This window comes from Staurois parvus, unplaced genomic scaffold, assembly GCF_062004578.1.
Source record: "Staurois parvus isolate SC_StPar_1 unplaced genomic scaffold, SC_StPar_1.0 ptg000085l, whole genome shotgun sequence".
NCBI lineage: Eukaryota > Metazoa > Chordata > Amphibia > Anura > Ranidae > Staurois > Staurois parvus.
Window position 1 is genome coordinate 2,204,599 of NW_028317881.1, and position 16,850 is coordinate 2,221,448.

Here is a 16,850-nt window from a genome sequence, read left to right on the forward strand (position 1 = left end):
AGGATGGGAAGGAGACTGGGGTCAGTCAGTGCAGGAGACCTGGTCCCTATAGGAAAAGACTAACTATTAACATGCTGGAACTTGGGCAATCTGTCTGGTTCTGCTGCACTGGCCAGATCAGTTGAGGAGAACCCTGGTATGCATCCAGGTGGACAGTGCCATGGCTTTGGCACATAGTAATCACCAGGAGTCATGCCTATCAGGTGAATCTCTTCCTGTCCTGGACAGAGCTCCTTGCTCCTGCTCTATCTGCAGTTCACATTCCAGGAATAGAGAATTGGAAGCAAATAACCTCGGGTGTTGGCAATTGTCTCTGGGTGAATAACCACTCCATCAGGAGGAGTTCAAGGCACTCTGTTGATGAGGGGCATGCCCAATGTGTATCTGGTAGATGCCCTTGTGACCAGTTCTCCCAGATTTATGCCTTTTCCCCTATACAGCTTATTCCATGCCTGTTACACAGAATTCGGTTGGAAGGTATACACCAGTGATTCTAGTGGCACCCCCTTGGCCCAGGAAAACATGGTTTGCCAAAATAAACACGTCAGCAGGTGATATCTGGCCTATTCTGGCTCACCCAGACCCAAGGTCCAATTGTCCATCTTTCCTTATGGTTGCTGGCTTTAAAGGCTTGGTTATTGAAGCCTGATTCCTGAAGGATAGAGGAGTGTCAGAAGCAGTCATTCTCACACTCATGAGGGCTAGGGAAGCTACTTCAAGGAAGATTTACCATAGGACCTGGAAATCTTATATGACATGGTGCAAGGCTAGGAAGCTGCATCCTTGCAAGTATGTTATGGGCTGAGGTTTGGCTTTCCTTCTCCAGTTTAGAGGAGCTATGATGCTGACCATAGATATGATCAAGAGACAGTGTTCGGCCTTGGCTGTTTTCAAAGCCTTATTTCTTCTCTCTCTTTGGTGCATGTTTCTGTTCACTGTGTCACACATATGGTGTCTTCAGTCAGGTCACTTTTCTCCCATAAAACTTCAGTTTGGTGTTGCCAGTTTTACAGAGACCACCTTTCATGGCCTTCCATTTGTTTTTCCTTAGCAGTTTGTGTTCTAGTTACCAGTACTTCGGCAAGAAAAGTGTCAGGATGTGCTTTTCTTTCTAGCAAAGAACTGTTTTTTGATTCTCTGCTATGACAAGGTGGTTTTTCGAATTTTAAAATTTTCGTCTCAATCATCACACCTTAGGAGGTGGTTCGGGTTGTCAAAATGTATTTGAAAGTGTCTGCTGCAATCAGGCAGTTATTTTCATTGTTTATCATTCCTGAAGGTCCTAGGAAGAATCAGGTAGTTACAAAGTCGACCATTGCATAGTGGATTCGTCAGTTTTTCGCTCAATCCTATGGCTTAAAGGATAAGGTTTCACCTTTTGAAGTGAAATCTCACTTCTCTGCGTTGGGCTATCCACCATCAGGCATCAGTGGCTAATGTTTGCAAGGCAACAGTTTGCAAGGCTGCAACCTGGGTCTCAGTATACACCTTTATGAAGTTTTAACCAGGTGGATGCGAGAGAAACTGAGGATACTGATTTTGCCCTTGGTGTTTTGCAGGCTGTGGATTGGTTTCTTTGGGCCTAACAATGGCTACCGTGTCCCCCTCCCCTCATGTGCATTGCTTTGAGACATCCCAGGTAGTCATGATTTTTAACCTGCTCTGTGTCCTGTGATGTATGAAAAAGAAAATATGATTTGTGTGTTTACCTGTAAAATCCATTTCTTGGAGTACATCACGGGACACAGAGGTCCCTTCCCTCTCTTGGGGGTTTCATTGCTTGCTACAAAACTGAAGTACTTCCTGTATGAGAAGGGTTATGTAGGGGGAGAATTTTGGTCTGTTTCTGCCACTGTCCATTCACCTATAGATGACGCATAACCCAGGTAGTCATAATTAAAAACCTGCTCTGTGTCCCATGATGTACTCCAAGAAATGGATTTTACAGGCAAGTACAAACATCCTATTTTTTTGTTTTAGATTTTTGATTTAGAGTAGGAAGGGTTTTTTTTTTGTCACTGCTAGGAAGATTTACTCTCATCTGTTCTGGTGACCCTTTTGAGGGCAAGGAAAATCCAAAAATGTTTCATGTCACCAGAACAGAATTAGAGAAAATTTTCCAATGGGAATACATTGTTCAAGTGACAACTGTAGTGACAACTGTAAAAAAGGGTACCCACTTCAGTTTGGAGGGATTTCCTTTCACTCCCTGTCATGTCTACAAAAAGAAGTGAATGGAAATCTCTCAAATGAGAGTTTAATATAGCAAAAAATTGTATATAAAACCCCAATAATTAACAGCTTTTATTTTGTCTTTTTCTGGCTACTCAATACACAGTTGAAAGCATTTTGATATGTCTATTCAATAAGTGCAAGCAAAAATCCCATTTGAAATTTTGTCAGCTGATAACTTTCTGTGCCCCCTGCCTAAGCCTACTGTTACAATGTTTCCAGCTACCTCGAATACAGAACTCATTCACACTATGTTATCCAGAAGAGGAGAGGAGGAAGATTCTGGAGACCAGTCCTAGGATGGCAACATTACTTCTCATTAGATACAGCACATTGAGTGCTGTCACCCTGGATAGGAAATGTGTTCTGGCAGAAACACCAGCTGACAAAAACTCTGAAAAACAAAATCCTTATTTAGACTTACCGGTGACTGTATTTCTAGGAGCCCTTCAGGACAGCACCTGGAGAGAGAACACAGCTCCACCCATAACACAGGAAACACCGCAGTTTAAAAGTCTGCCTATTCCACCATGAACTCAGTTATAGCCAAGTAACCTCTGACATGCTGGAAAACAGAAACGGAAAAAACAGATACCATGCCAACCACAGAATTACATACATAAAAAAAGGGGCTTAGAGGCTGCTGTCCTGAAGGGCTCCTAGAAATACCATCACCAGAAAGTCTAACTAAGGATTTCTCCCCTCGTCCTTCAGGACAGCACCTGGAGAAGATAACTGAGATAACTGAGTGGTCCCCCCTAGGGTGGGACCACCATTTGCAGGACCTTCCTGCCAAAAGACTGGTCGTGGCCAACAAATCCACTCTATAATTGTGTATAAATGTGGAGAAACTGGACCACGTAGCCGCTTTGCAAATCTGTTCCAGAGATACACCAGATTTTCAGCCCAAGAGGCCTCCACCGATCTTGTAGAGTGTGCTGCGACCTTCACCGGAGGTACTCTGTCTAGTGCCCCGTATGCTTCATTGATGGTCTGTCTAAACCATCTGCCCAGAGTACTTTTGGAGGCTCTCTCTCCCTTGCGGTTTCCCGTAAAGAGTGCAAATAAGGAGTTCGACTTTCTAAGCCCTTTTGACACCTCCAAAAATCTCAGCAGACATCTTCCCACGTCTAGAGTATGGAACGCCTCTTTACCCAGATTAGCTGGAGCTGTACTGATCCTGCGTACGATGAAAGGATGAGGAGATCTTCGGGAGAAATCCCGGATCTGTTCTAAGGACCACCTGGTCCAGAAAAATAAATAATACAAAAAAAAAGGTTTGGATATTGACAGAGCCTGGATCTCACTAATCCTTCGAACTGATGTAATGGCAATTAGAAAAACGTTTTTCAAAACTAAAGACAGATCCAATTTCGGAAAAACTTTTAACTGAAACTGGCCTGGTCCTGGCCAAAGCTTTAAAAAACCTATTTATTAGCGCCTCCTGGAATAACCTCGTCTCCAGGAAAGCAGATAAAGCTGCTACTTGAGATTTAAGAGTGTTTGCAGCTAGGCCCATCTCCATTCTTTCATGGAGAAATTCCAGGACTGACATGACTCTGTTCACCTGGAAACCCTTTTCTGAACACCAGGAATTATACCTTCTCCATACTTTCAGAAATATTGCTCTAGTCACTTGCAATGTGGCGATAAGCTTCTCCGATAGCCCCTTTATTCTTAGGAGTTCTTCTTCAAGAACCATGCTGTTAGGTTGAATCACTCCACTTCTGGATGCAGCACTGGCCCCTGGACTAGCAAATCCTTTCTGACCGGCAGTTTCCAGAGGGGCCTGGAGGATAGGTTCTGAAGCGTCGAGAACCAAGGCCTTTTTGGCCAGTAGGGTGCCATCAGGATTAAGCTTGTTTCCTGCTTGAACTTTCGAAATACAAGAGGAATGAGCTGAAAACGGGGGAACGCCTAGGACAAAGGGTAATTCCAGGGATGAGCTAACGTGTCCAAGCCCAGAGACTGGTCTTCCCTGTGAAGGGAGAAAACATCGGTGCCTTTGTGTTTAGGTGGCTTGCAAATAGGTCGACCTGAGGAACACCCCAAGCTTCCGTGATCAGCTGGAACACTCCCAGATTCAATCCTCATTTGGATTCTACTACTTTTCTTCTGCTCAGGAAATCCACCAGCTGATTCTGCAAGCCTTGTAAGTGAATGGCCGAGAAGGAGGCCAAATTCTTTTCTGCCCAAGACAGGATCTCTAGAGCCAACTCCAGGAGACCCCTGCTTCTTTTGCCCCCCCTGCCTTGAAATGTAAGCTACAGCTGTTGTATTGTCTGATAGGACCTGATTGTGCTGCCCTTTTACCGTCTGATGAAAGAAAAGAAGACCCAGCTGGATGGCTTTCAATTCCCTCCAGTTGGAGGACTTCCTGGCCTCCGCTTTGGACCATGAGTCCTTTTTCTTATCCGCTGTTCTATCCAGAAATGACTCCAGATCCGGGCCAAAGAGCAGGTCCCCAGAAATGGGGATTCCACATAACTTCACCTTGGAAGCAGAGTCTCCTGTCCAGGTTTTGAGCCAGATGGCTCTCCTGGCCGAGTTGACCAACGCCGAAGACCTGGCCATCATTCTGATAGATTCAGCCGATGCATCAGCCATATACTTCACAGCTTTTAGAAGAACCGGGAACGACTCTGAAAGCTCCCTCCTGGAGGTCCCTGCCTCGACATGATCCCTCAGCTATTCTAACCAGCACTACAAATTTCTTGCCACCACCGTGGAGGCCATAGCCGGCTTGAGGTTGGTCAGGGAAGAGTCCCATGCTTTTTTAAGGAACGAGTCTGCCCTTATCCATTGCATCCTTTAGAATGCCCATATCCTCAAAAGCCAGGTCCGTGCATCTTGAAACCTGCGAGAAGGCCTCATCCAATCTCTGTTTCTTATTCCACACCAGGGACTCATCTTCCTCAAAGGGAAACCTTCCTTTTAGGAATTTGGAGAAAAAAAGGGCCCCTTTCTGGATCCTTGCATTCTTTCTTTACAGAGTCTGATAAAACTCGGTGGACCGTGAAGATTCTGTTTAGCTTGTCCCAGGCCTTGGTACATTTTATCGTGGACTGACAGCTGGATATTCTCCTCCTGGATCTCCAGCATTGTATATATTGCTTTCAGCAGGTCGTCCACCTCCAATGAAATTTTGTATCTGGACAAGCTTGCAAGCTGCTCCTTACCATCCTCCTCCTCCTCCGTATCTCTGAGGGACAGAAGGACGCGCTCTCTCTTTTCATCTGGGTCACTGATATCTTTCTGGCTTGAAAAAAACGCTCTGTTGCAAAGGCGGGTGAAGCGTCGGCAGTTTATTCAGCAAAGACTGGACCGATCCAAGGGTCTCTGACAATTTTTGACAACCACAAACATGTCACTGTATTGCTGCAAAGATTCTTTTACTAAATCCACCACACATGCTTTACAGAGTGGTTTCGGTAATGAATCTCTCAGGGGATTCCTACAAGATGAACTTGTTCTTTTAACTGGCGAGACCCCTTTTGTATTGACCGTGACCTGAAACAGAAAAGGAGCAGGGCAACAGAAAAAACTACATCAGGCTCCCATCCGGATGGATCCTCCTTAGCCCTCCTTCAAAACCTGCTGTCAAGGAGAGGAGAGAAGACTTAGCCCAAAACACCTCTAAGTCATCCCCCTGAGCCGTGGAGCAGAGCCACCTCTGTGCCACAGCAGACTTCCGTACCAGGGAAGGCAACAAAACCAAAGTGCAAACACCAAAAGAGACCGACTGTAAGAATAGAGGGCACCACTGCACCCCCATTACCTAGGTTAGGCTAATGCATGATGCGCCTGCTTCCACTGCTGTTGCTGGACCCTCCTTTTCCTCCATCCTGCAGAGAGTGCAGCTTGCTGAGACCTGTGGTCCTTTAAAGTTCCTGACAGTCTCCAGAGCTCTGGTGACCCAGAACTGGAAGCACCAGCCAACCTGCCCCCTCCCCTTGCATTCCAATGGCAGGAACCAGTGCCGCCACACCCCCGCCGGAAGTTCCACCCACCAGCACGGCGTCCCCTGATGGCCGGATCCGCCAGGACTTCTGGAAGCCGCCTGAAGGCTTCCCATGGCCCAGAACCCCAGGAGACCCGCTCCCTGAGGGAGGATGTGGCAGGACTGTCCGGTTAGTCATCGCTCCCCTAAGCAAGAAAGGTGAGAAAAGGCGCTGGAACACACCCCTCAACGGAGGAAGGAGCTGGGAGTTAACGACAATCGCACTCCCCCACTGGAGAGAGCGCAGACCCTCCATAATCCAAGTTCACTGCAGCGCTTCCACCATGGCAGAGGAAACACCATAACTGAGGGCATGGTGGAAGAGGCGGACTTTTAAGCTGCAGTGTTTCCTGTTTTATGGTGGAGCTACGCTCTCTCTCCAGGTACTGTCCTGAAGGGCGAGGGGAGAAAAAAAGGAATACAGTCCCCACATCTAAGAGGTGGTGAGCTCAAAAATATTAAAGCTGGAATCCTTAACTTCAGTCTTGGAATTAAACAATCAGTTCTGGCTCCTGCTTGGTTCTGGAATTGCTTACTCTGGTTTCACTGTGCACTATGGGCTACCCACAGTTTATATTAGAAGCTTCAGCAAGTCATTTAGAATGTGTCTCATTTCCTGCCTGGGGGATGCCCAGAATCATTTCCTTTTCTTTCCAGCTTGACAGTCCCTGTCCCAACCCTTTCCTTCACTAAACTTCACATTAAAGCGGAGTTCCAGCCGTTTTTGTGTTTATTGAAAGTCAGTAGCTATAAAAACTGTAGCTACTGACTTTTAATAAACACATACTTACCTTTCCCAGGGTCCAGCTATGTGCTCACCCGCACTGTCCATTCTCCTCTTCTCTCCACAGCACCGGCATCTCAACTGTGGGCACCAGGCTGTGACAGCTTCTGGCTTCACAGCCGGGTGCCCACTGCGCATTTGCGAGTCACGCTGCGCCTCCTGATTGGTCCAGCAGGTACCTGCTACCCCCTTACCCCCAAAATGTGCCAAATATAGCAGTGAAGGAGGCAAACAAGTGGAGCTTCCACTTTTAAGTCATGGAAATGCTGCATCACATGTGGGCATCACCTAGGAAGTATACATTTAAATGCAGTTTGCCTAGGAATATCCATTCCTCTACACTGACACCTGTCCATGAAGGCATTTCAATATTTGTATAAATCCCCTCCTATAGAGAAAGAAACAAAAAAAAAAAAAAAAGAGAAAAAAACCTCCTCTTATGAGCTTGCTTCCGGGCTAAGGCCTCCTTAAAGCAGTACTGAGGCAGGAAGCTGTAATATTTTCAGGAAGCTAAGTATAACACCCTGCTGGCCCCTCCCGCCAACCATGATCTGCCTGCACTAACAGAGAAGCCCAGAGACCCAGTAATGGCACCAATGGGTCTAAAATAATGTATGTAATAAAAATAGAAGATTTGTATTCAAGTATTTCATTAGCATGTTGATGAGGGTACAAGAGGGGAGTAGAAAAGATAACATATAAGCAGATAAAACTTTAAAACGTTTAAATGTTTGTTTTTCAATGCATTTTATCTGATCCTAACCCTTAACCGTGAAGAGTACTTTTACTTCTGCAGTAAAATTTGAGAAAACCTCCAGGGTGATACATTTTTCTATTTTACTTCACCACCTTTATCTTCTCTGTCTAGCATGGAATTGATTCTTTCTGCACTGCTCAAAACAAAATGGTGGATTGTCTCAATTTTTGTGTTACTTCATTATTGGCGACAGATGGAACTATGCAACACAGTCGCTGATACAATGAACAAATTATCCACTTGTTATGCTGGACTGAAATGTATGTAACTGTATGATCCATACAGATGCTAACTCCACCTATTGTTATTTAACTATATATTCTGTGCCTTGAATACCAACTTGCTAGTCCATTTCCAGTGCTAGCAATCGATTTCCTGAGCAATATAAGTCAAACATTGTACAAATTTCAGTTTGTATACTTTTTCTATAAAAAGGACTGAAACTACATTTGAGAAATCCCCTCTATACGTTCACAGTATTTAAAATTGTATTTATTTATTTTACATATGCAGTGTGAATGGGAACAATTTGTAATGAGAGGAAACTCAGTCTGTCCCTATTGGCAAAGAGGGGCACACTGAGCTTCCCTATGCAGAATGTAGATGGCCAGCTTCTAGATCTTTAACCCTTTGTTAGGACAGACAGTGGCCAAAAATTACATTTTTTTTTCTATATACTTACCTGTAAAATCCATTTCTTGGAGTACATCAAGGGACAAAGAGCAGGCTATTCATGACTATGTGGGTTATATGCAACCTATAGGTGAGTTAACACTGGCTGACCAATCAGAGAGAAAGTCCTCCCCTATATAACCCCCTCCTACACATGAAATACTTCAGTTTTTGTAGCAAGCAATGAAATTTCAGAAAGAGGGTCAGAAAATGTGTGTGATTTCAAACAAACTAAAATGGTCACCTTTCTACTTCCTGCCTCCACTGCCCAAGTGTAGGCTATAGAACTGCCCCACGGTCGCTAGTGGCTGGAGGAGAAACTTCAGCAAAATACTCATTCAGAGACACACAAAGCATGGCCCAGCCAGACCAAATAGCACACTGCTCCCAGTGGCCACCAGGAGAATGACCAGACAGATTTTTCAAAGGAACACTGCAAATGTAAACTTACCATTCCCACCGCAGGACTGATAAATGATGATGAATGATAAAAGTCTCCAACCTTCACCCATCATGGCGGGCTTTGTAATTCAGACCTGGACTCGGTCCCCTTTAAACTAGGGCCGCTGCCTCAAGCCTGTACAGCACCCTGCTGGAAAGCACCTTGGTCAGTATTTTACTTCACATGGTTCCGGTATGCAGGGTCCAGCATCCAAGGATTTTTCTTTTTATCCAGCGGGGCTCGTGTACCATCCATTTTGGCCAACAGCTTTCCGAATGGATCCAATTAAAGCCCCTGATACTCAAAGGAACTGTTCTGGACCTTCAAATATGCTCCAAGAGCACATGCAAAGCTTAAATGACCACACACTGTACAGACACTGACAGAAAAACTGAAGTGCTTCCTGTGGAGGAGGAGTTATATAGGGGAGGATTTCCCCTCTGATTTGTCAGCCAACGTCTATTCACCTATAGGTGGAATATAACCCACATAGTCATGAATCGCCTGCTCTGTTTCCCATGATGTAGAATAAAGAAATCTAGATTGTAAGTTCAAAAGAGTAAACCTTTTGGCGCTATATAAATAATGTATAATAATAGTTTACAGCTGCCAGTACAATACAAGGTAATTATAGTAAACATTAAACTTCCCAACCCTTTCTACATATCAGAGGAAATGTAACTAGAATAATATGTTATCCCAATTTGGCTGTAAAAGTTTTCAAAGCTTCAAAGTTTTACATAGAATAAAGAAAGGCTAGAACCCCCATCAGCGTTTTTTTGTGCCCTTCTTTGAAGTTAGGGGAAAAACCCTTTCACATGGTTGCTACCAAAAAAGAGGGCCCAATTGTAAGAATTCCCCTCACCTCTCATTCCAGTGACATCTATAAAACACTGGATTTATCATCACTTTTTCGTTCAGTGACAATAGCCACCAAGACGAATAAAAGCATCATTCTAGGGCAGGGCTCAAATAGAAAAACAAAAGATCTCTATAATTTGACCGGATGCCCACTCCTTGGAAGGGTTACAATGAATTTTTGTTTATAAACTTTTAGACTGAGTCTTCTGAGCTTTAAGTTCAGTTTCCAAGGACCTTAAACGCTCATTTACCCTTGTGCTTATGTATACACACAAGATTTTATACATGAAGGCATGCTGCATTAGGCAGCACATTTATTTTGAATAGGCTGTCAACATGCTGGTTCCATTTAACATGAAAGCAAGCATACAGCAATGCACACATACCCGTGCATTAGAGCAAAAGCAGTTCATATACACACTTGAATTACCCAGAACACCTAATTTACTGACAAACACTAAAAACAGCCTCAAATCTTAAATAAGAAATTTTGGTAAACTTTTTTCTCTTCAGCCTTACAACATTACTTAGCTGTACTGAAGTATGCCTCAAGCTGCAAAGACTTCTGTAGAAATCTCCACTGTATGGCTGTTCTGTCCTCTTCCGGCTGCTGAACTTCCGGTGCTGTGAGGGTTAACAGCTTTGGGTCTCCGGGCTGCACTAAAAATTATCCAACAGGCACATGCCCCCTCCTGTCCTCACCACTAACAAAGCTTTTATCCTTCATTACACTGCCTATGACACAATCTTTGAATGGGAAGAGAACCCTGTGACCACACTCCCCTATACACAGATCATGTTGCAGGCAGCCCTTTGTGACTAAAATTTAGAGCTGTTCAAATATGAAATAATTACAAGCTGCATGCAAGAAACCATTAGTATAAAAAAAAAAAGAGAGACAAAAACACTTGTGGAAGAGTATAATAATTCATCAAGGTATATCAGGATATAAAAATTATCAATTTTTGTAGGGTGCTACATAATTGCAGACAAAATGGATATATGTCTGGAGTGTGACATGTTAGTGGAACTGTAGTATTTGCAGGGAATAAAAGGAGTCACAGCAGCAGGGAGTTGCTGCTCTGGTTACACTAATCTAGGGCTGTCCAACAGGTGGCCCGTGGGACTGTCCTTTGTGGCCCGATAGGGAGCACTGGCCAGCTGTGTCCTTGCACTGGGAAGGACTGAGCTGTCAAATGGATAGCTTAAGTCCTGCAGATCAAACAGGGAGAGAGTACAGCTCCACATCAGGATTAAGGAGAGAACAGATGTTATTGAGCTCAAAAACTACTGTCTAAATTACTATTACTGTATGTGTGAAGAAAAAAATATATTTTCCTAAAACACCATTTTAGTCCCTTTTTAGCTCTTACTTAGCCATATTACATTTTAACTTGACTGTTTCCACTTTTGCTAATGTATGTGAACATTTTACATTTGTGCTCATTTGATTTTATAGCACCATATTTAAAAAAATATGCTTTGTACCAAATGGGTGGGGGGTGCACATGGGCATACTCACCGGTAACAGGACCCTGTCCCAGAACTCTTGCCAGCCTTACATATTTACACAGTTAGTCTGGCTGAAAAAAGACAAAAGTCCATCCAGTTTAACCATAGAAAAAAAAAAAAATTTTTATAATCCTACACCCACAGTTGATCCAGAGGAAGGCAAAAACCCAGAAAAACCTTTTTCCTTCACTTATACTCAAAAACCCATATACAAGAATACAAAATAAATAATAAATAAATAAAATAAATAATAAATAAATGAACAAAAAATTCCAAAACAATATCCAAAGATTAATTTAAAATAATCGAATATCCAAAAATAATGTCCAAAGTAATATCCAAAAATAAAATAAATAATAATCCACCAAAAGTATCTCAATCCAATGTGTTCAATTTTCAATTCTCCATTCCGAACCTTGTGATACCTTGAAAAAATAATAAACTATAATAGTGTATTACCTTCTAAATATCATATAAATGTATATACCTTAAACAGATAAGTATATACTAAATCAGTGCAAAATAAATATATGTGTGCACAAAAATATACTCAGATTCAACTGTGGGTGACACATGAATCATGCAAAAATCATTCTGTGTACACTCCAACAACAAGTGAAAATAGTGTACACTCAAAATAACACAATAAAAAAAAATTATATATATATATATATATATATATATATATATATATATATATATATATATATATATATAAATAGAAAATGTATAAAATAAAAAGTAGTAACCTTCAATCCTCCATATTCCCCATAAAGTAGAAAGGAGACACATGTAGTATATATTTAAAAGTATAAAGACATTTTAATATAGCATCTTACATTGCGGGTAGATAATATTCAGCATAATGCCTCAGCAGCTTCCTTAGATCAAAACCACAGTTTTCCAGATTCCAAAATGGCCGCGCCGACACTTCCGGTTTAGCATGATACGTCAAACGATATGTCAGCCGTCACGTCTCCTGATGCGTTTTGTCACTTCCGGATCCCTTCAGAAGGCTGGAAGTGACGAAACGCGTCCGTGACGTGACGTCTGACGTATCACGCTAAACCAGAAGTGTTGGCGTGGCCATTTTGGAATCTGGAAAAATGTGGTCTTGAACTAAGGAAGCTGCTGAGGCTGGTCTGTTAGCACTGTGCTGAATATTATCAACCCTTAATGTAAGATGCAATATTAAAATGTCTTTATACTTTTAAATATATACTACATGAGTCTCCTTTATACTTTATGAGGAATATGGAGGATTGAAGGTTACTACTACTATATCTAAAGTGAATGAAAGCCTGGAAGTGACTGCTGTATACACCAAGGACATCCTGTTAAGCTTGATATTACTCCTTGAGGGTAATTGCATTTAATCTCACTATTTAGAGGTGGTCGCGGACTGCTCACTGTATTAATTGATTTGTCTCACTTTATTTGATTTATTTTACAAATTTTATATTTATATATATATATATTTATTTTTTTTTTTTGTGTTGTGGTTGTGTTGAGTGTACACTATTTTCACTTGTTGTTGGAGTGTACACAGAATGATTTTTGCATGATTCAAGTGTCACCCACAGTTGAATCTGAGTATATTTTTGTGCACACATATATTTATTTTGCACTGATTTAGTATATACTTATCTGTTTAAGCTATATACATTTATATGATATTTAGAAGGTAATACACTATTATAGTTTATTATTTTTTTGAGGTATCATGAGGTTCAGAATGGACAATTGAAAATTGAACACACTGGATTGAGATACTTTTGGTGGATTATTATTTATTTTATTTTTGGATATTACTTTCGACATTATTTTTAGATATTCAATTATTTTGAGTTATTTTTAATTAATCTCTGGATATTGTTTTGGAATTTTTTGTTCATCAAGTTATTTATTTTATTTATTTATTATTTATTTTGTATTCGGCTTTTTGAGTATAAGTGAAGGAAAAGGTTTTTATTACTATTGCTTTCAAGGGTGAAAGTGTTACTTTTCTTCAGGGGTGATTGTAGTGGAAGTTTCACTATTTTTAGGGTAGAATTTGCAGAGTGATTATTCATTTAAAAAACCCAGAAAAGCATGATCCAATTTGCTACTGCAGGGGAAAAAATTCCTTCCTGATCCCCCGAGAGGCAATCGGTTATTCCCTGGATCAACTTTACCTATAAATATTAGTAACCAGTTATACTCTGTGTATCCAAGAAAGAATCTAGGCCTTTTTTTAAAACAATCCACTGAGCTGGCCAGAACCAACTCTTCAGGGAGTCTATTCCATGTTTTGACAGCTCTTACTATGAACAACCCTTTCCGTATTTGGAGATTAAATTTATTTTCCTCCAGACGTAAAGAGTGCCCCCTTGTCCTCTGTGATGACCTCAAGGTGAATAACTCTACACCCAGTTCACTATATGAACCACTAATGTATTTATACACATTGATCATACCCCCCCTTAATCTCCTTTTCCCCAGAAAGAATAAATTCAGTTTCTCTAATCTTTCCTCATAACTGAGCTCCTCCATGCCTCTTACCAGTTTGGTTGCCCTGCTCTGTACTTTCTCCAGTTCCTCAATGTTCTTTTTGTGAATTGGTGCCCAAAACTGAACTGCATATTTCAGATGAGGTCTTACTAATGATCTGTACAAGGGTAAAATGATATCTCTCTCTGGAGTCTATACCTCTTAATACAAGAGAGGATTTTGCTCGCTTTAGAAACCACAGTTTGGCATTGCATGCCATTATTAAGCTTGTGATTTTCCAGAACTCCCAGATCCTTCTCCACCATTGATTCCCCCAGTTGTACTCCCCCTAGTATGTATGATGCATGCATATTCTTAGCCCCCAAGTGCATAACCTTACATTTATCAACATTTAACCTCATTTGTCACATAGTTGCCCAATTAAACAGTGCATTGAGCCTTACTACTGGCTAGACAGGGAACAGCAGAGATGGTGATTTATATGTGGCACTCCAACTGACTTTGGATCAAATGTGGTCCATTGGTCTTTTTAAGTTGGACAATGCTGCACTAATTTGCTGCCACCTAGCTACTTCCCTTAGGACACAAGAGAGGGCGATTCCATAAACCACTTGCACTACCATTATGGTTTACAGGCGCCATGAGGACTAAAGCAAGTAGTCCAGCTATTAGTTATCAATACGAGATTCTGTTTCATAAACAAAATCTACATTTGATATAGTGTCTTGAAGGTTTTACCTTGTACACCAAACAATGTCTAGAAGCAATGTCAGCTTCTAGAAACACACAACACAAGCGATGCACAAATTGCTGTAAAGCGGTCTGCTGCACACTGCGCCACTTTAAAACGCAAAGCAATTGTCTGCAAAAGTCAAAACACATTTTAGCAAGGCTGGAAATGCACTTCAGGACATAAGAAATTATGTGAAGTCGTGCTCAAAATGGTCCAGTGCTACTTGAAACAACGAGCATGACATATAAAGCTTTAGCCATGGAAGCTGCAAAGCTATAAAACACAGAGAGATGCAATCTCACCGGTGTGATACTCACCTCGAATATGAAGCACCTGTAGAGAACGATGAGGAATAGGGCTGCCTAAATCCACATGAGGAGAGAGGATAGACAGGCTGACTTTGCCTGAGTGGAGAAAAACAACCCATGAAATCAGTAGTGTTTCTGGTTACCAAAATCCTGGCACCGCTTAATCATATAATCTGTATAAGAAAACCGTTTTTTTTTTTGTTTTTTTTAAGGATCACAGTGCACTTCCTTGTAAACAAAACTAATCAGCACATTGTAATGTGGTAAGATGTCAATTTTTTTTCTTTACACTGGAGATGAAACAAGTAGCCAACACATTTTGTCAAACAACCAACCTTACTCATGGGAATGGATTAGGATGTGTGTTGACCAAAACAGGTTTTCCATGTCCACGGCTTTACACCCAAATGTGAACTAAAAGGAACATTCTATCATCATGATGTGCAATTTGACATGATTTATGTACTAAAGGCTTTGGGAGAAAAATCATGTGATAGCCTGCTGTCTTGCATTACAGCAATCCATGGCTGGAGGTGGAGCTTTCTGATACCTGGATAATTCAAGCTAAGCATGACGAAATAATGCAATCAGATATTGTCTTGCTTTCAAACAGCATGTCTAAACAATAAGTAGATCCAGAAATACAGGTAGGTGAAGTAACATAAAAATCAAAAATTTTTATGTGACAGTAAAATCTAGACCAATGTCCTCTCACCTGCTGATTCACCCATTTTTAGTGTAATGGGTACTGTTACCAATAGGGAATCCCGGAAAGTGGTAGGGTTGGGATTAAGCTTGAAGCGATACTAAAGGCTTACATTTTTTTTTCTAAAAATAACAAACATGTCTATACTTGCCTGCTATGTGCAGTGAATTTGCACAGAGCAGCCTGGATCCTCCTCTTCTCGGGTCCCCCGCAGTCTCTCCTGGCCCTCCTGTCGGGTGCCACCACAGCAAGCAGCTTGCTATGGGGGCACCTTCACACATGGAGCCGTGGCTCGACACCATCCCCTCTCTCTTTTCATTGGCACACTGGCTGTGACTGACAGCAGCTGAGACTCCAGTGCACATCGCTGGATCAAGAGGGGGCTTAGGTAAGTATTGCTGCACAGGGAAGGTTATTTACCTTCATGCATAGAATGCATGAAGGTAAAAAACCTTGAGCCTTTACAACCACTTTAACGTCTTTCAAAATTATTCCTCATGACAATGTTTTATTGCCATCACGTCTTCAAGTCTCTCTAGCTCCTACACTACCAATTTTTGGTACAGGAATTTCACTTCACAGGTACAGGGACAGAAATAAATACCTAACAGAAGTTAATAAACTTTCAAACCAGTATTTTTCCAACCAAGGTGATGTGGCACCCTGGGTTGCCTTGGCAAAATGTCTGAAAATTGTTACAATTTGCTAAAAAATTGTCAATAAGCAAGCAAGTGGATCAAGACTTTCTTTTTGTTACAAAAAGCCACAATTTTTTACTGTGCAGTATTACAAACCCGGGCTCTGTTCAGGACAGTCACTAACAGTCAATCAGATAATCAGTTGATAAGGAGGAGGGTGGGCACAGCATCCTTGTTTGACCCTCTGCTGTCCCTCGCTGTTAACAATGAGAAATGCTGAGGAAGAAGAAAAAAACCCTAGAATACTAGTCGGTATGAGTTTGAAGAGGTGGAGGCATAAATCGCCTCTAATGTTAGGGAATGCTGCTGTGATATGCAAAACTATTTGTTTAGTTTTTTTTACATTTCAGAATGGGGTGCCTTGAGATTGTGCATAATTTTAAAAGGTTCCTTGACTTAAAAGAGGTTGAAAAACACTGCTTTAACCCTGTCACACCTAAGGGTAAAACAAATCTAAATGCATAAGCACAATTTTGCAACTTTGACATTGTGTTAGTAAAACCGTACATATCATCACAACTATTTTGTGCATCCAGGTGGATTATACCTTGTTACTAAAAAAAAAAAAAATTTTTGTATATTTCTTGTACTACCATAACCTACCACCAAAGAACAACTCAAAACTCAAAAGTCTAGTCCAGTGGGGCCACATATT

At 41.6% G+C, this 16,850-nt stretch overlaps 1 protein-coding gene across 5 annotated transcripts in view; it reads right to left on the bottom strand.

Annotated features, from left to right (window-relative positions):
* Window positions 1-16,850, bottom strand: part of TCF7 (transcription factor 7) — a 411,229-nt gene that overhangs the window by 130,966 nt on the left and 263,413 nt on the right. For 4 of the 5 annotated variants that reach the window (XM_089669958.1, XM_089669954.1, XM_089669956.1 and 1 more), the window contains exon 6: window positions 14,801-14,887. The exons of the other annotated variant lie outside the window; for it this stretch is intronic. In XM_089669958.1, coding sequence (XP_089526084.1) covers window positions 14,801-14,887 — 87 coding nt within the window. The remainder of the gene's footprint in view (window positions 1-14,800; window positions 14,888-16,850) is intronic. 5 annotated transcript variants of the gene reach the window in all.